Below are 20818 nucleotides of genomic sequence, written 5' to 3' on the forward strand. Positions count from 1 at the left end.
AAAATATAACTGCATAAAGCAACCTCAGAGTTTGGTTTGGCTTATGGCGTGAGGTTGCAGCCACCATCATGGGGAACAAACTCAAGGCATGAGGGTGCAGCCCGTCATCATGGGGAGGGCATGGAGGCAAGCGGGAAATGAGGCGAATCATGGCGCTGCATCTGCAGGCAAGGTAAATCTCATTCCTCAGCTCCGTCACTTACGTTCAGTCCAGGACCTCAGTCCTAAGAAGAGAGCTGTCCAAGTTCAAACCTCTCTCTCCTCTCAGCAATACCTCTCTGGAAACAGACACACTCAGAGATGTACTGCCACATGATTTTAAATCAAGTTGGCAGTGATAATTGGCCATCATCGTCAGCATTCCATTTTAACTATGGACTGTGAATTTTAATACATTATCATCAGCATTCCATTTTAACTATGGACTGTGAATTTTAATACGTTATGCTATAGACCAGGAAATCTGTTGTTTTTACCAGATACTCAAGGGGATGATAGAAGGCAGCCTTATCTTTGAATGAATTTGGTATCACTTTCACAGGATAGCAACCCATTCACAGGATACTTTGTCTTCCCATCTCTCTGGCTTTGCTCCTAGTTGTATTAGGTATTGTGCCTGTGACATAACAATGCCCATTGTGTGCATTGTACCTTGTAAGTGCATTAGAGCACATTATGTTTTCCATGTGACTATCAGCATTTTCACAGCTAAGAGGAGGCAAAAAGCAGACTAATACTTACCAGTCCCGGACCAGGTTTTCTTAATCTCATTTGCTTTCCCATATCCCAATTTGCTTTCTGGCACCATCTGCTTTATTGCTTATCTTCTTTTAGTAATCCTTTTAGGTCAGAGCTGCTGGCCTAATGCTGTTACAGTTTTTCTTAATAACGCAACCTTTTGTTTTCTTAATCTCAACATGGCTGTTTTTGCTGAGGGATATTTTTACTGGATATAGAAATGTAGATTTCTACTTTTCCAGCACTTGAGAAAAAAAGTATCATCCTTTTTCTGTCCTCTGTATTTCTAACAAAAAAAAAAAAGAAAAAATTCAAGCATGGTTCCACTATGGTAATGTCCTTTCAAATTATTTTCTTTTTTTTATTGATTGATTCATTATGATTTGCCTGGGTGTGAATTTATTTGGATTTTTCCAATTTAAAATTGGCAGAGATTTTTGAATATATAAATTCTTTAATAAAACTGCATGTGTCTTCATTATGTCCCCCTCTTCCCACTTTATTCTATCATTCTCTAGTAGGTAAACCCCACACCCCTGCCATCTTTTGATTGGCTTCTCCCTTGTGATAAAGACCTTTCCTTAATCTTCTGTGTGTTGAGTAATGATGCGTTGTACCCTGGACTTTCTTAAGACCAAATCATGAGACAGAATTCTGTTAGAGAAAATAATCATTTAGATTCAGTTGAAAGCATAGATCAACGTCTATGAGTGGCAGTTGTTGTTATAGCAATTTCCTCCAAGTTGGGACATTCTGAGCTGCAGGGAGTCTCTTAAAGACCCAGGAATTTCTTAGATGAGGCTCCTTAAAAATCAGGAGGTAAACAACTCAGAATTTTCAGAGTGACAAGTTTCACTAGGCCCCCTCCTTCTCCCTCATGAACCATTACCCTTGCTGGCATAGGCTTTCTGTGATGCAGCTGCTTTTGAGTCGATTTTTTGCTTCATAAGTAACCCCCCCCCCCCGCCACTGCTCCATACTCCTGTAAGTAATCCTAATCATTAGTTCACTAAGTTTGAATTAGGTGGTATCTTTATTTTGGTTTGTTGCCAATACACTATCTGGGATGAGTCGACATTGTTCAGGAGTTCATACATAATTATAGGAGCCTCTTCTTGAGTTTCCTCATCCTTTATCATTTCCATACTATTTTCTGCTTCCATAAGATAACCCCTTTTGGATCTCTTGACAAAAGATGTGCTTTATTTGCCCAACTTTTTGAACATATTCACAACAGGTTCATATATAGGGAAGGAAGGATGAAGAAAAGAAGGAACGGAAGAAAGGAGGGAAGGAGGAAGGAAGGGAGGGAGATAGAGAGGGAGGGTGGGAGTGAGAGCACATGAATGAGAATGAGAATGGGGGAGAGAGTGAGACCTGCTCCATGGAGATTGGAGATGCATCCATCTCCTCTGATTAGAAAGTCAGGCAGATCTGCACTGCAATTGTCCTAGCTTTGGGTCCTGCTGGGTCTTATTGTTATGGTGTCCCTTGCTGCTATGCTTCACTGTTTAAGGGATTGTTGGGTATAAAGAACTACAGAAAAGACAACCGTTACAGAATGCCCCTCCCCCCAGTACCTGAGCACAAAAAGACTTTGCTTGCCCAGCTAAAGCTAGGAGACCTCCTCCTACAGCTCTGGATGGTACTGAAGTCCACCTAGTACCTGGGTTATGTTTGGTCCACTGTGGATTAAATAGAGGAAGAAACCTGGCAAAGGCCTTAATTAATTAGGCAGAACTTTGAATTTATCTTGAATCTGCCAGGTAGCCATAGCACGAGGTCACTACTGTCCACACGCAGTCCAGGTTTGAGAGCTGCATTCAGTGGTAGCTTGGGGCAGAATGTGCTTTCTCCATCTCGCTCAGAATCGAAACCAAGGCTTCCACTCAAGAAGGAAGAAACAAAAACTGTCATTAACATGGCAAATACGCCATGCCATGTATAATAAGTTGACTATATGAAGCCAAAAAAGATGAATGAAAAGAAATTGTTCTAGACATGATCGACCTCAGTCCTTGGAATAACCAGTGGCTCTGAGTTGCCATACAATCTGTTTCATTTTGTTACGACTGGAAATGTTTTCTGTCTGGAGACTACTGTGGTTGTACATTATATACAATATCTTCACGGCAAACTGTTGTTTTTTTTAACAGCACTGTAAGTTCTATGGCTTTTATTGAGAGAACTGCCAATTAGCATAATTTTTGCAAAGACTAATCAGGACCATTCTAAACTGCTACATGCAAAGGCACACTCATATCTGTAGATCACTGTGATCATACTGCTGAAATGCACTGCCATCAGAACACTGCTGTGTACATTAATTATTCATGTACCAGTAAAGAAGAGCCAGGCATGTTCAAAATAGATGCCAGAAAGCTTGCGAATTAAATTTCGAAAGGGGAATTAACTAGAATTCTACAGTGAATCTGTTTGTGAAGCAAATCATTATCTCTCAGCGTTTGCTATTGCATGTGCTGTTTCTTTTTCATAAATAAGAGTTATATAACCTTATTCAGACCTGTCCCTGTTTCTGAGACCCTCTTCTAACACCCTGGTCAGTCTATGGTAACATGGCAGACATGTAAACCTAAGGGGTATGGCTTTGGGGGCTGTGGTATACAATCTCTGTGCAGAGGGACACAACACTTACTGAGCTGCCTTTCAGTCTGCAATCTGTAATCACATTTGATGGAGAGGCTGGATGGCTTCCCTGAGGCTGAGGGTGCTCCCTGGGACGGAGACGCTCCTTTGTCAGCAGGTGGTGGTGGTAGCAGATGTTACTCTTCTGTTGGCTCTAAGGAAGGCCAGGGAAAGCCCCTAAGCAGGCAAGGCCCCCTGCACAGCTGGCGAGATCCCCTGCATGGCCTCCAACTTTCCAAACTCTCTTGGCGAAGACACTCTGCTCTGTATTTGTTTTCTTTTCTCCCTGAGTCCAGATATTTTCAAAAAAAAAAAAAAAAAAAATGCATACATCCATGCTGATTGCTTCCATGTATAAATATATCACTCAGCCCCTTTAGGACCCAGAAGCAAATTGTTTCTTTATTTCCCTTTTAACTACTTTCAAGGGAGGGTCAATGAGGTTAAGAAAAACAAGAGAATTCCAAGGGCAATTTTTCTCTGCATCTAAGCACTCATAATCTTTCTTCTATAACTTCCTTTCACTACAACTAATATGAAGTATATGAAGCCCCCCCCCCAAAAATGTCTTGTTATCTAGTAAAGGGTGAGGGCTCTCCAGCTAGTCTAAGAATGGATATTTTTTGATATTACAGTCTTAAAGTAGAAGGTTTAGATACAAAGGATGTGCTTAGATTAATTCTAATCATTAGTTGTAACTGAGATATGAAATTAGTGATGAATGGATGATGAATGAACGGGTAATGATTAAGTATCATTCACAGAACACTACTCAACTATTAAAAAAGAACAGAATACTGCCATCTGTCCCAGCATGGACAGAACTAGGAAGCATGCAGTAAGCAAATGAGCCAGAGAAAAACTACATTTCTATGTAGAAGCTACAACAAAAAAATCATCTTTTATTTAGATTAACAGTTGCATAGGTTAGGAAGTGGGAGGTGGATGGATAACAGAAGGTTGGATTTGACCACTGCATGTCTTCTGCATATGTCAATTACTGGACTCCATAAACTTGTGGAGCTAATATAATTTCATTGAAAATAAATTCAGAAAAATAAAAACTGTGTAAACTCCAGAAATGTTTTTGTATGCAATATTGTAGAAGCTGCTATTGTATTATTTTTGATGTCTGTGAATGAAAAATATTTTTTTTTAAACATTTTAGAGTTGGCTCTCTGCAATCCCAGGTAGTTATTGTTTTTTCAAGATGAAGCATAGAGAAATACTGACTGGCTGACCTCTGGCCAGTGTGAATGTATACAGAAATACAGCGGAAGGAATTTGTGTTGTTTCTGTATTTTTGTGGGATGTGCACAATGGCATGAGGCACTTCTCTTGCCATAGGTAAGTTCTACTTCCTTCTGCCCCATCACATTACAATGATATAGAAACCACAAATCCCATTGGTCTTGAGTCACAAAGATTCTGTGAGTTAAATAGCCCAGACGTTCACCCGTGGCAGTTCAGATTGAATCCTATTAGACTTTGTGAGGTTATTCTCACCTGCAGAAATTAATTAGTTAGGAAGTGCATTCTTCCTAACATTCTGTCACTGGGCTAGCTGGGAGGTGTGTTTTGGGTGGCAGTTGTCTGCCAGAATTCTTCAGATACAATGGAGGAAAGAAAAAAAAATCACTCAGTGTGTGGAATTTTCCCCTCCTCAATAAAACATTTTATCTCCCCAAATTATGGAAGTGAATAAAGATGCAGAGGAGCCTGTTGTCATAACAGTCTGTGGCAGGTGGGTCGCCTTGCTTCATTGAGGGAGAGCACTCACCAGGAAACACAGAAGTAAATCATCATAATCAAATCAGCGTTTCAGCTCTCGTCCCCCTCATCTAATTCTAATTTATCATAAACAGTGTGATCAGGAAGTGATGAGTGACTCTCATACCCTTTACTGGGATGGCACCTAATTTGTATTCCATGGAAAGATAGTCTCGGAAGCCAATAACATATTCAAATTGTGATTTGAGTTTTCTAAATAAATATTTATCCAGAGGATGCATATTAATAATTTAGCACCCACAAACTCTCAAGGTGTTCGTGTTTCAGTGGCGGATTGACTCACATTAAAATGGTATGTTATTGATTCTATAGAACCAACCGCTTTGATGATGGGTTGGAAGACTGGCTTCCTACCCTTGCAGGCCTGGAGTATAGAAGGACAAACAAGAGACCTTGGAAACCAAACCAGTGGATACTAATAGGTTAGAGAAGGAGCCATGTAATATTAAAAGAGAGGAAAGCTTTTACTACAGACATTGGCGATAAGAAAGGGGAGCAAGGAGCACCCCAAGTAGAGTGTTATGGTCCTCCTAATTTCAACGAATGTCAGGGATCCTTTTCATTTACCCCATCTTGAGATCTTCAAGGAATGTTGAATGCCTGTATCCTACAGAACGCTAAAGTTCAACTGAGCTGACCTTAAGTGAGTCCTACATATTTACATTACTCTAGAGTTAGCTAAAATTATCTTAGACAAGTACCCTCTTTAAAAAAATCAAGGATTGACTATCTTATACACAGGGAGATGGACACTTTGAAGATGTAGGGGAATGTGAAAACAGAATTGGATCTGGCATAGCCCCAAAGCCCATTTGTTAAACACTTGTTCCTCTGTTTGATGCTATTGGATATGTGAGTTTTCAGAGATAGGATTCAATAGAAGGAAGTTGGATATGTGCCCTTAAAGACAATACTGTGATCCTGAGATGGGAGAGCCCGTCTCCCTCTTCTCTCTGTGTACCATGAAGTAGCAGGACTTCTTATCTACACACTCCATTAATGATGTATTGTGCTGTCTCATGCTCAAAACCAGAAAAGAAAGTAACCATTCACCTTCTGAATTACAGATCACAATAAACCTTTTCTTTTCCTAAGTAGGATGTATCCAGGTTTTTGCTACACTAACAAACATGACTAACACCTAAGACCTAAGAAATGTAGTGACAGGGTACCTTGTACACTTGATCAGATGCTTCTCCTGAGATACTGGCCTGACTAGGAGTTGAGCTTACTAAAAAATTTCTAAGCCCTATAGTCTTGATTATATGATCCAATAACACATAAGATACTTTCTAATAAGTATATTTTGTTTTTAAATTTACTATTATTATTATTATTGGTGGTAATGGTGTGTGTGTGTGTGTGTGTGTGTGTGTGTGTGTATGTGTGTGTGTGTGATGTAGCAGGACAGGTATAGGTCAAAGGACGATTCAAAGGAAGTATTTCTGTATTTCCACTGTGGGTTCTGGGGATCAAACTCAAGTTGCAAGTCTTGTTCAGCTAGCACATTTACTCACTGAGACATCTCACAGGCAGTATTTTTCCTTCAGAGACAGGATCTCCCTGTTTCCCTGGCTAGCCTTGGACTCACGCTCATCCAGCCTCAAGCCCCTGAGTAACTGGGATCATAGAGGTATGATTAATGTTCATATCTATCATGTCTGTAGGAAATGCCTGTTCTCCTTGCTTTTATTACAGCCATTGTCAGTTTTCTAAGATCTTTATTACACATAACCCTTAGGCATGGTCTCCCAAATTCAATAGAGAGCAACTCAGAGGATTTTGACTGAAATGACATGGAACTGATAGATAGTCCTGGAAAAAAGGACATTATTACAATATCCCATCTACAGAAATGATGCTGGCCTCTCTTCCCCCCTCATTATGATGTGGTCTGAATATGAAATGTCTTCTTAAGCACATGTGATAGAGCCTAGGTACACAGTGTGTGTGGTGCTGTTCTGGAAACGTGAGGAAGTGGGAACTGACTAGAGAAAGGAGGCTCCTGGAATCAGGTCCCTGGGGCTAGATTGTTCTTGCCTACTTCCTGTCTCTTCTCTGCTTCCTGCCAGTAAGCAGTGAGGAAGGTCCTTTGTCACATATTACCTACCTCCTGCTCATGAGAAGTTGCCCAAGCCTTGAGGGTCACACAATCAGGTGTTTTCATCACAGTGACACAAAATAGTAAATAACACTATTGAAGTTTCATGTTTTTCTGTTGCTCTGCAAATGCCAAGTATATATGGAGTTGCTTATTATTTGCCCCGAGTCGTTTGTGGTGGGTGGGAGGAATGATGGGGACGGAGGCCGGGAATTTCTGCATACGAGGCAAGTCCTATAGTGTTGAGTCCTAACTCATCTCTCTTATGGCCCTTAGGTGGTTTGGGTGTTTATTTGCATCCACATTAAAGGATTCCTTGTATGTGTTGCTGGCGTATAGGAGTCCACTAATTTTGTTACACAAATTGTATATACTGCATACTTGGTGAAACTTTGTTAGTTTAAAAAGTCTGTATTAACAATCACAATATTTACTAATGACAATCAGTAATTTAGTTTCTACCATTCTAATTATTTTATCGTCTTTCTACTGCCCTATGGGACATGCTGGTTGAGATTTTCAGTGCAATCCTGAGTAACCACAGCGGCAGACAGGCTTGCCTACCACTGGCTTTTTAGGAAGGCATCTGCATGCCACCAAGTATGGGGATCAAGGCAAAATGATTTTTTATGAAGATTATCTATTAACCTAAAATTTCCCCTCTATTCATAGTTTTCTCAATGTGAATCATATTTTATCACTTATTTAGTCACTTTTGAGATTTATTTATTTACTTACAGCCGTGTCTCCTGCAGCTATGGCTGTTCTGAATTCTTCATAGTTAAAGATGACTTTGACCTCCTGACCCCTCTGCCTCTGCCTCCCAAAGGCTGGCATTATGGGTGTATACTACTTCACTTGGTTTAGGCAGTGCTGGAAACCCAAGCTAGGACCTTGTGGTTGCTAGGCAAGTTGTCTAGCAACTGCACAACACACCAAGCTCCTGTGTTAGATTTCAGAATAATTCCTCTTCAAGAAGCCTTTGGGGCACGCTCAGGGCAGAGTGAAGTCTTTTTTGGATCTGCCAGGTTTTCAGCTCTACCAACCATAGCGGGCTAAGCAATCTGCTTAGAGCTCTCTGTTACCTGTTAGCTCCTAAAAAAAAAAAAACCACAGGAGCAGGTCTATGTTTTCTTGATGGCTTCATCCTCCAGCAGTTGGTATAGAACACAGAATAGCTGGAGTGTATTTTTACAAATTTATTGAAGCTATGTCCTAGAAACTTCACCTATTTTTTTCTCAAAACAAATACTCATGTTAAGTACACACCATTTATAAAGGCAATTAGAGTAGATAATACATTTGACTGAAAAGTTTCATTTATCAACACATTTGTATTTGCTGTTAATAAAATAAACCCTAATATATAATTATGCCCTCTGAGAGAGACACCTACTTTCTACCTTGATAAAACAGAAATTATTGTTATATTTTCAATCAAGTTCATCTTTATTTTAACATTGTCTTTTGTGGTTGCTGTTCATCATGGTGCTATTAATAAAACAAAAGTGAGATTTTCATGATGTTTGTTAGTTGTTTTTTTTTTTTTAAATCAACTCAACACAAACTAGAGTCACCTAGAAAATGGGAGTTTAACTGAGAAATTGCCTCCATTAGACTAACCAATATTTTGTAGATTAATGTCTGACATGGAAAAGCCAAGGCCACTGGAAATCGTCTCACTTCTAGACTGGTGTTCCTGGATTGTTTAGGAAAGCAGGCCAAAGAAGCCACACAGAGCAAAGCCATTATTTCATGTAACCTGTTTCAGTATCTGCCTCCAGGTCCCTGTCTTTGCTTCCCTCTATGGTGGACTGTGTAAGCCAATCAATTTCTTCCTCTCAAAAGGTGCTTCTGGTTGTATGGCTTATCACAGCGACAGGGACAGAGCTAGAACACCCACTAACTTGTATTTTTCTCAGCGATTACTTTTTTCAGAGTTTTTTTTTTTTTTTCATCTCTGAAACTAAAATAATTTTTTTCCATTTAAATGCTATTCTTAACGGATGCAAAAGTCTCCTGAGTTTAATTAACATCCTCAACTCCTTGATTACCACAGGACCACAAATGTCATTTCGAAATGGAAAACCTTTATTCTTTAACTTTGTTTTGCCTTCATGCATAGCATGGCTCTAAAAAAAAAAAAAATCACAGTAGTTATATTTTGCAAAGCTGTCTTTGCAAAACTGTGGGTAATACATCTTTCATAGTTCATTGAAAATAAAAGAAACCAAATCCCACCAGGATTAGTTCTGTCTCTTGATTGCTTCCTATGGGCATGTTTTTCTGCTATTAGATGTGCTTGGATTAATCTTCAGTTTAAAATGGCAGTCTGGGAAAGCAAAATCCTATTTTTTGAGTTAGACAATGAAGTCCTACATCTGATGGTCTGGCTCACACTACCTCCCAGTCAGTCTGGCTCACAGATAAGATTGAACAGTAATTCCTGATATGGTGAAGTGTCTTATTATTAACCTTATTTTCAGTAAGGTTATGTTTTTCGTTTGCTCCAATGGATAACAATGAATAGTGATTCTGTAACATCTTGTATTCCCTTGGATTCTACCCGTTCTAAAGAGTACTCTACAAACCACAGTTTTTCCTGACTTCACTTCTACGGGATGTCAGTCAGGTTCCATCAACAATGTACATGCAAACATTTCTATACATCCATCAGGGTGTCCCAACTTCTCTGTGGAAGAGTCGCTGAACAATGTGTGTGACTCATTCCGGTGGGAAGTATCATATTTCTCAAATTAACTCAAAAGCTCACGTTTTAAAAAAGTATATATATATATATATATATATATATATATATATATATATATGCTTCTAAACTTCAAGCGCTTGCTCATAATATATTAAAAAAAAAAATCTCTTACTCATATCATGTCCTGTAGTCTATCTAACGTGTTGCACACATTATGTCCTGTGCCCTTCCTGATCTTTTTTCTACAGAATACTTGAAATCTCCATTTGAGGGCTTTCTTAGTGGTACCTAAGATTGTCTCTACCCTATCTACCCTACCTAAAGTCATATGACTGCTTTTCCCATGGAAAATCAAATTGTTTTATTTTAATTTGCGGTGGCATAGCCAATAAAAGTCTATTAATAACAATCCTCCTTTTATCTGACCACCCCCCCCTTACTATCTCTGAATCCAAGTTTAATTTCCCTTCCGGCTACTTTGAACAAGATGGGTTTTGCCAAAAGATCATTTCCTCGCTTCTATCTTTGGCTGTGTGTCCAGGAGTCTCTCTGTCTCGAAGGAATTTCCTTTCCTTCACTGTTCATTTATGTAAACCTTTACCCTTCCTTCAAAACTCTTATCTAATGTCACTAATGAACCCTTCTCTAAACATCTCCCTGTAAATACACACTTCTCTCTGTCTCTGTCTCGCAGACAGACACACATACGTTAAGTTTTAAAAAGCAACACATCCCCCCTCAGCTATGACTGCTGCAGTGGTAGACAGAGGCCCCGTACCCCTCTCTTAAGCAATTTATAGACATCATGGAATGGCCCAATTATCTTCTGAGCTCTTCCTGATTTTTTTAAAAGTTCATTTTAAACTAAATGTTGGCATTTTTACTTTGAAACTAAGCCACAAGATAAAACCAATTTATACAATTATCCAAGACTAAATTTTATTATCTCTATTGGTTTTCTTTCTTTCTTCCTACATTTCCTTCTTTCCCTCTTTCCTTCTTTCTTTCTTTCTCTTTCTTTCTTTCTTTCTTTCTTTCTTTCTTGCTTGCTTGCTTGCTTGCTTGCTTGCTTGCTTGCTACTTCCCTGATAACATAAGAAAGTTTAACTTTCTATTAAGATGATTCAAATTATTCAACAGAATGTGCCCAGGGGCTTGAGAAAGGCAGTATAGATTTTGAATTCCAAACCGGCAATATTGCGAACCGTGCACAGAAGAACACACATGGCCATTATTAGGTCTGATGCCCAGTCCCACCCCCACCCCCATCCCCCCACCCTGTCCCCCTGCACCTAGTACAACATAATAGAAAAAAAAGTCTTGGGTGGAGTAAAAAACTCCTTTCAAAGGTTAAACAATCACTGGAAATCCTGAAAATGTGTCCTCTTCCATCCAGTGGGAAAAACACTTTAAAGTTTTTTTTTTCCCTCCTAAGAATTGTTTAGCAAGAGCTTTACTCAGAAGTTTCTATTTTTGACAGAAAGTTCAGTTTTAACTGCCTGAAATACAATGCCATCTGTGTTTACTTTTCCCTTGCAAAACACAGTTCCCTTTTTCCCATTAATGCATAACAAGTACATGGTTCTAGTAACCTCGATTAATGTGCTGATCGGAAAGGTGCATTTCTTTTTGCAAAATCTAAGCCACAGAAAAAAATTTACGATATTCTGGTTAATAGTTATGGCCACAATATTTATTTCCCACTGAGACAGGGTGGTAAGTGAATAAATTGGGCACCATACATACTGACATTTAGTGAGTGTCCCTACATTTAATGACATCAAGAGCACAGGACCAAAGAATCCCAAGCTTGCTCATTCATACCCATGACTGGTTCCACTCACACATACACTGGAGCAGTAGTAGCACAAGACATTCAGAAATCATCAAAAATATAATGTATTAAGCAGAAGCTTTTAACTATCTTATAGTCTGTATAGCTATCTACGATCATAAAAGTCATTATAGATATTTCAGTTATCCCATTCCTGTGAAAAAATATGCTGATCAGCAATTAGTTGCTTTGCCACCGAATCCTCCATAAGGGAACATTTAGAAAATTTACTTAGTTTATATTTCATTGAATATTTACTCTCCACTTAAAATCAACACATCATTCATTTTTAGAATTTCATCCTGGCATTCCTTCCGTAGCTCATAGTCTTTAAGAGTATCCCAAACCAGATTGTTGGCGAATGACGTATAGTCAAACAGAACTGTGTTATCAGGTCTAGCGTGGACTCTTGAAAGTTCTTATTGTGATAGACTTCCCTCTGGAGAAACAGAGGGCTTTGTTGCCAGGCTTCTCAGTGGGCTTGTTTCTGGAGCAGCGCGGTCGCTCAGAACAAGCCTTACACTTCCTGTTGCCTCCTGAGCCTTCGGGAGGCAGAAGCTGAGATGAGGGACCTAGGAATGGAAGAGTTCCCACTCATCCATATGCGTGCGTATGGAAAGGGAAAGCAGAAGAGAACGGAGCTGAGCCACAGGAGGCTCTGACTGCTGGGTGACCTTTTCTACTAGTTCTGGCTTTTCACTTCTCAACTCTATGGGCAGAGGACCTGCAAGCCCACACTTGGATTTAGCAGAAATACAAAATTAGAGACTTTCAGTCCAAAGGCAGGCATTACCCCCATTGTCCTTTGGTCAGAAGCAGCAATAAAATACATTCTTAATCCAATACAGGGGATCTACTTACCACAGTCTGCATTTCTGTGTATGGGATGTGATTATCTATCACTCACATCTACCTTTACTTACGTTCTAAATTTATTTCTGAGTTGTCATATATGAGTTATATAAATAACTGAGATTTCATATTACAATTTTTTTCTTTATTTATAACCCCTCATTTTCCTTAACTAGTGATATATTAGACAGTTTAGGGTATGGTTGGTAAATAAGCTGACCATGATTTAACAACAAATGTTAGCTTATACATCCTTCAATATAGGAGACTGGAGGATATCATGAGTTTATCAATAATAAGATGACATAACACAATAACTATAATAATACAAGAAAAAATGAAAGCATTGTTTTAAAACTCCCTTCTAATAAAGGCATTTTTTTAATTTACACATTTATCAAGTAATATTATATACATGATATTAATGAGTATTTAAATCTCTGGGAACATTTTTGAATCAATAACCAACCTTTTAATGTGTGTGTGTGTGTGTGTGTGTGTGTGTGTGTGTATGTGTGTGTGTATGATGAAATTTCACACAGTATTCCAGACTGAACGGGAAATAGTTATGTTACTCAGGCTGCCTTTAAATTCTTGGCAATCCCTCTGGCTCAGCCACCCAGTGCTGGAATTACATTATAAGTATGAGCCACCATCTCCCGCACCACTCTTCACTGTCTAGTCTGCACTCATATCATAGTGCTTCTTGAAAGAGTGGCTGGACCAAAGGAAGAACACTGTCAGGTGTGCCCTCTACTCACGAGAGAATGTTCCCAATGTAGGCGTAGTAGGAGCAGCAGTAGGGTGTACTTCCGTCGCAGCAGTAAGAGCGGCACTCTTTGCCACACTGAGCAAGGCAATCCCCTACAAAGTAAAAATGAGAGCGGTTGAGGTTGTAAAATCTCAGCTTAAGAAAAAATTATCCTGTTAGTGTCTAAATCAACCAACCAGTTTTTAGCACACAGAAATGTTCATTTTCACAATCAAAATTCCAAAACCTTTCTAAGGGACTAAATTGGCCTTTCTCCCCAGGTAGACTCTAAGCTGGTAGACATAAAGCCATTCGCCCCAAGTCTCCTGCTCTGAACATTGTAACTGCCATTGCAAAGTTGGCTTTGGGTGAACAAGATTATGACAGAAGGAAGGAATGTATCAACTCAACTCATCAGTCAATAAAGTTGCCAGTGGAGTTTTTTATAATAGCTTCTATACAGCCAAATTTCCTGACTTTGGAGTACTGATTCTCTATTAAGTTCAACACTAATGAGAAATATTATTGGCATGGGTAATACCAACAGTGATCATTGGAAACTAACATGTATATTTGCCATGGTAATTTGGTAATGCTTTTTCTTATGTTATTTTTACCTTCATAATTAGACTTCCTAAACACACAATTACAGAACTGACTCTGCATACTGTTGCTCTACTAGGCTTGGAAGGCAATGAGCTAGTGAGAGAAAATGTCCATATAAATAACTTGTAAATTGACAGTTTACCTGATATCATATTGGAGAATCAATAAACTATAAAACAGCCCAATGTGAAGCAGGGAATTTCTGATTAAAAGGATGTGTTGGACCTGACATGACTACATTGCTTTTCCATATGTCCTTTTCAACAAGAGAATCTATACAAAAATATTTAATAAGAATCACATTGACCTTAATCCACTCTTTGTTCTACCTAATGATTTATTTTACAGTATACGGTTATCACTGAGCTCTAAGAAACAGTACAAACTATAGTGTATGTGTTTCAGGTACATATTTAAAAAGCATTCTACTCCCACAATTTACGTTCTGTACCTGAGAATCTCAAAATGAGTCACTTCCAGCTCAACTCCTGAAAGTAATGGGAATTGTATGCTATAAATTATATGAAATTTTTATTCCTAACAAAGCTAAGATATTAAAAGTACAAGTTATTATATTTATGGACACATGTTATTTTATTGCTTTCTTTTTAAAAAAAAAAAAAAAAAAAAAAAAAAAAAGCAAACCTTCGGGAACTTTTAAACCAGGTCTTCCTAAAACGCGATCCAAATAGAGCAGAGGCCGGCTGACTTTGTTAATTAATGTGGTTCTCATGGAACAACTAAGAAAGGTCATATTTTCTTCCTCTTCACCTTATTTCTGTATCACAGACAAACAAGATGAACTTTAAAAGTTTCCACTTGACTGGAGAGGGAAATTATTTTTGTTATTCTACTTAAATCCACACGAGAAACATAATCGATCATATAGCTCCAAGAAAGAAGCTACAGCATCAGCAACAGTATTTTCAAGAAAATACATCACTATTTGTTTGTCCGGTTGGTATAGCCCTGGCTGGACTGACTTGCTAAAGATGCCCTTTAACCCCAGATCTCCCGACTTTACCCTCTGCACATTGAGATTAGAAGTACATGGCATCTCTTCCAGTTGGGGCACAGAAATTCTTTAGGCTTCCTAGTCTGTCAGTGTCCTTAGTGAATTTCTCCAGCTTGATTTTTTGGTTGTTGTTCAATTGATTCAGGTATCTAGACAAGTAGGCTCTCTGCAGAGCTTAGCAGGGCTGTGCTACTGTTTTGTTCTTAATAGCTACCGAGATCATGAAGTGAAGACCCCATTACTCCTGGTGCTGGCTGGGAGCCCTGACTTCCAGTTAAGCTTCCCAGGAACTGAATGATTCAACTGCCCCATTGCACTCCTTACTGTTACTAGTGACATGGGGACACCGTGTTATCAAAACACCAAGAGCCAGCATTACAGGAAACCAAGCCCCAAAGTTTCTAGCCATGTAGCAGGGTAATTCCTGCAGTGAACATCCACGTTACACACAGTTCATTGTTTTTATGGTATTTTCTAGCACTGCTGTCTGCTTCCCAGAATTGACGAATGTCCTCACAATCCTAGCCCTTCCTTCAATCAGACCCCCGAGCTAATGGTGCTATCACAGTCCATTTTTCCCATATTATGAGGGTAATCTCGGGGAGATCACAGTGCACATCACATTGGGCTGTTTCTCCTTTGGGAAACAATGGAACAGTCTAGTTGCCCTCAGAAAATAAAGAATAAAAAACTACTCCTAAAAGTCAAATTAATATCCCTGAAAATGAGTTCAGACTGTCTTCAAGTACTTTTTCATGAAAGATATGATCTGGGAGGGTCCCCCCGTATCCTGCCCACCCACCTTCAGGAATGTGGAGTGCAAGAGCACAGGATAGGTCTATCTGGCTTGAATCTCTTGTCTAGAAATGGCTTCTGCCAGCTATAGCTGAAGCTGAGAGGAAGAAAAAGAAGGGGCTGAAGCCCAGATGGTAAAACCTTGATCTAATCCTGTCTTTGTAGCCTTCAGTGAGAGTTGTACAATAACGTAAACACTTCATTTGGATCTCCTTCCAAAAGTTACGCAAACAAAACAAAACAAAACAAAACAAAACAAAACAAAAACCAAAAACCAAACCCAAAGAGAAACAAGAAAAAGAAAAACCCAATGTATTAAGCATAGAAGAAATTACTATTTGCTTAACTTTACTTAACCAAACAGAACATGAATGCATTGCATTTGTTTTGTGTAATATAACGAGGCCTATAACTAGGCCATGGTCAATGTATCCAGTTAGAGGTATTCTGTGTTATGAAATCACTTATTAGAATTCACTTATTAGAGTGTTCGGGCATTTAACCACAACATGTGTGTCCAGTTACATGTCTCAGTTCCAACCAAATTGAACTATCCATTGTTGGGATTACCCATTTTACCAAGCAGCATATGTGAATACTATACCCTAAAGTTTTCTTGGTCCAGGGCTCTCCTAGTCTCCAAATGTCTTTGTCCTACTTGCTTTCCTCATTCAGATTTCCCAAGTTATAACCTGAATTTGACTGAGCTCCCCTGCGGTCTAGTAGCCTTGCCTGCCTTGGAGGTTCTCTTGGTGAACATAATAAGTATTTCCCACGGGGACTTACTCTCTTGAAATAGCGATATGGCCCGCTTCTTTGACAACACGGTACAAGATTGCGTGCTTTCCCACATTAAACTGATCTCTGGGCTCATCTTATTATCCACCAAAAATACAGAGCATGACTCCAGCATCAAATAAAGGTGGTAACCTTAAAACAGCCTCTGAAATAGGCGGTTCGGGAATTTTCACCAAAGAACTCAACCTTTCTCACACAAACCAGCAAGCCACCCTAGTGCTGGGCTTGTAGCTGATTAGATAGAAGCTCAGGGAAAGAGAAAACTACCTATAGAAACCACTTCACTAGCCACCACCCATTGGTCCATTGTTGAGGTTCCCTGAACACTGGAGGAGCTGTGAGTGTAGACCAGAGAGTGGGAAAGAGGCAAGAGCAGCTTTGCAGCCTACCATGGGAAAGAGACCCAGAACAAAGAAGCTGTGGCCCCATGAAGGTCCTGAGTCAAGACAGCAGCATCACCTGAAGCATCATTTGCTTCTTGCTCTGTGTGTGTGTGTGTGTGTGTGTGTGTGTGTGTATGTGTGTGTGTTACTTTGATAAGCTGAAGTGGTGGGGAGAATCATCACTGTTTTCAAGAAACTAGCAGTGAGATGTTGATACAAAATGGCAAGTAGGACCAGGATACTTAGTGTCCCCAATAGAAACACTGTACACAATCTAAACAGCAGAAATGCTACAATCACTAGAATTGGAATGAGAGTTATCAACTAAGAGGTACTCTTTCTATTTTTATTAACTTTTATATTAGAAAGTCAGCACTTTCCTTCTATCATCTTTAATATGATACCTTTTAGATACCAATTTGCTTTTTAAATTATTTTAAAGACAGGGTCTCCTATGGGGTAGGGTGGGGTCTTAAACTAACCATACAGCTAACCATGACCTGGAACTTCTGACTTTCCTGCCTCTACCTCCCCAGTGCTGGGCGTACACACTTGAGCCTCCCACAGCTGGTTAAGGCAGTGCAGGGGATTGAACCCAAGCCTTTTTGCTTGTTTATGTTAAGCAAGTACTTGACTAACTGTGCTCAACTGCAGGTCCCAGTTTGCATCTTAATAGATTAAAATTTTCAACCAGCCAGGACTTCTTTCTGGCAGATCCGGGTGAGGGATTTGATTATCTTGATACACTGATGAAATTCAAATGTTTTGCTGTAATGAGAGAGGCTGAAGGACATCTTCCTTTCAGTTGGAGTGTCTTGTCTTGGCAAGAGTGGGGAGCTGAACAGCTCGGCCTATGCCTAGGTCAGCTTGTGATTCATTGTCTTAGAAAGTTAGAAACACAAGATGCTTTAAGCTCGCACTGCCTGTGAACACGAGGATGCAAGGAGCGCACGTGTAATTAAATTTATACTTGAGTAAGCCCTGAAAGGCCACAGAAGGCTCCCTATCAAGCTCAGAACAAGGAAAGCACTCTGCTTCACTAATTATCATCAATTGCCACTACGAATAATTATAAGGAGGGAAACGAGGGGCCTTTCACAAACAGGTGCTCAATCACATTTAAAAAGGAAAATGATATTTGCCTGGCGAAATCCTATTTCTCCCAGACCATATAGATCAGGCATACGGTTGTTCAGCCAATTTTGTGGAGCTTCTAAAAAAAAGAAAAGAAAAGAAAAAAAGAAAAGGACATGTCTAAAGTAACTGACTTCTAAAAGAGAGAAAACTGGATTATTCCAGACGTAAGCAGCAGCCTGCGATAAAACGCAAAAGTCACTAATGAGTTTATTTCGAATAACTTGTATTTTAAAGAGTCTCTGGCGACCCTCAACCAAAGTTCATTTAAATCCTGGATGTGCCTTTACCCTAGCCAGATTAAAATCCCCTTAAATGCGAGCTTTTTAGTTGCTTTACAAACAAAAAAGAAAGCAAACAAGCAAATGAGTAATGTTAAAGGAGAGATGGTGTTTGAGCATGCGGGGTCTGGTGTTGCCTCCTAGGGGAATCGCCACCCTTCTACATTCCTGCGTTGGCCCCACGCCCCTGGCTGGACCCTATGTCCATGTTCCCGCTACCACTGACCTGCATAAACAAAGAGCAGGACCAACTTCGGAAGCAGGACCCCTGGACGCCGGGGCAGCCTCAGCGCGTCCATCCAAACCGGTGGCCTCAAGCTGCTCTCTAGGACAGACCGGTAGACCTGGCCGCGACTGGAGTGAACCCCAGCAGCGATGCGGAGGATACAGGGCGGTCAGGAGAACAGGGATGTGGTCCTGAGAACTGGGTCCAGAGCCGTCCTGGCCATGACCCCAGTCCTGGCGAATGCTGCCGGCTGCAGGGCGGCTGGGCTCCAGTGGTCCTAGCCCGGGTGAGCAGCCGCAGGGGCTTTATGTTCTGCTCAAAGGTGCTGTGCTCTGGCAAGCAAAAGACAGCCTCTCTGGCGTCCTTGGCCACCCAGGCTCAGGTTTCATCTCTGAGGGTGGCACCAATGTGGGATGGGGGTGGGGAGGTGACAGACTCCTCCCCACTTCGCTGAGTTTTCCTCTATAGAATGGCAGGGTGCTTGGCTCCAGCAGGAAGGAACTTTTGTTCAACTTTTGCTACAGTTTAGCCAACCCCCTCATTCCACAGGTCTACTGTCTTCTTTGGGCCACAACACTCCCCATCCCCTCTTCTTTTTCTTTCTCTTATTTTATTTATTTATTTATTAATTAATTTATTTATTTATTTATTCATTTATAGAAGGAATGGATGGAGACTTTAGTTTCCTATCTAAACAAATGAAGATGGGAGTTTCCAGATTTAAATGGCAGGAAGAATATGTAAGTACACAAACTAGACGGAAAAGCTTTCCTCGACAGAAAGCTGGTAAAATGTCTATTTATCAAACACTTGAAGCACTTCAAGCAAATTCAGGAAAAACAAATGAAACAAGAGGTGTCTGGCCACGGCTTTTACTCTGGAGTTACTGTCCTATGCAATTAGATAAGAGAAAGAAAATGAAATTATAAAATTTTGAATCGAAAATATTAGCAAGTAACTTGTTCATGTGTATGGAAAAATCAGTCAAAGCAGAAACTCTTTTCTAAATCAATTTTTTTTCTTTGTAAATGAAAATGCTCAATTCTATGCAGAAAGGAAAACAGAAAAAAATAAAAGGAAATATTTCTCTTCACTAAGTAAAGCCAGTAAAATAATGTGTTTTCCTCGATCATTCTGCAATTTTGAGATAAATTAGATCTTAATAGGACTGCCAACCTGAAAGCCTTTCAGGTAAATTGGCTTCCAAAGTTCATACAGAAAGTGAGTGTGTAAGGACAAGAAGTCAGCTAACAGAAATCCGGAGATTTTTACAGCCAACTCACTACATTTTTTCTTTCTTTCTTTTTTAATTAGATATTTTCTTCATTTACATTTCAAATGCTATCCCAAAAGCCCCCTATACCCTCCCGCACCCCCTGCTCCTCAACCCACCCACTCCCACTTCCTGGCCCTGGCATTCCCCTGTACTGGGGCATATGATCTTCACAAGACCAAGGGCCTCTCCTCCCATTGATGGCTGACTAGGCCATCCTCTGCTACATGTGCAACTAGAGACAAAGTTCTGGGGATACTGGTTAGTTCATATTGTTGTTCCTCCTATAGGGTTGCAGACCCTTTTAGCTCCTTGGGTACTTTCTCTAGCTCCTTCATTAACTCAGTATATTTTTAAAAGATTAAATTGTTTGGAAGACAATACCTGTAAGTATAAAACCAAGTAACTAAAAATACTGCTTTTAGGAAGCAACACGCACTTCAAAAGTTAAATGTATCTGCACCTTAATTTAGTCTATCTTCTTTGAAGAATGTTTCCCTGTGGATGAGGGCCATAGACCATAGGTTGGGAATATATAGAATCCCTAACTTTATTTACTGCCTGAGGAAGAGCCCGCCATCCACTGCTCCAAGTGAAGCCTAATAGTTCCCACTCTCACCTCCAGCTAAACACAATGACATTTTAGTGACATCATTCAAATCTATCCCAGTCTGGAAAAACATTTTCACACGTTTGTTTTATTTAAGGCAGGGATGTTATGTGCACAAGTGGAGGCTTTTTTTTTTTTTTCTCCCATGTGGATCTCAGAGAACAAACCCAGTTGGTCTGGGTGTTCAGCAAGCCCTCTGGGTGCTGAGCCATCTATTCTGATTTATCCTGTATTGCTATCTGACTTTAGACCCTTACAGTTGTCTTTAGAAGTA

The 20818-nt window shown here is 39.9% G+C and overlaps 1 protein-coding gene across 1 annotated transcript in view; it reads right to left on the bottom strand.

Moving 5' to 3' along the window:
• Positions 1–19019, bottom strand: part of Cyyr1 (cysteine and tyrosine rich 1) — a 91841-nt gene extending 72822 nt beyond the window's left edge. The window contains exons 1-2 of the mRNA XM_021209831.2: positions 18662–19019; positions 13434–13536 (exon numbers count right to left, since the gene is read on the bottom strand). Coding sequence (XP_021065490.1) covers positions 13434–13536; positions 18662–18734 — 176 coding nt within the window. The 5' untranslated portion in view covers positions 18735–19019. The remainder of the gene's footprint in view (positions 1–13433; positions 13537–18661) is intronic.
• Positions 19020–20818: the final 1799 nt, after the last annotated feature.

This window comes from Mus pahari, chromosome 12 (assembly GCF_900095145.1).
Source record: "Mus pahari chromosome 12, PAHARI_EIJ_v1.1, whole genome shotgun sequence".
Lineage (NCBI taxonomy): Eukaryota > Metazoa > Chordata > Mammalia > Rodentia > Muridae > Mus > Mus pahari.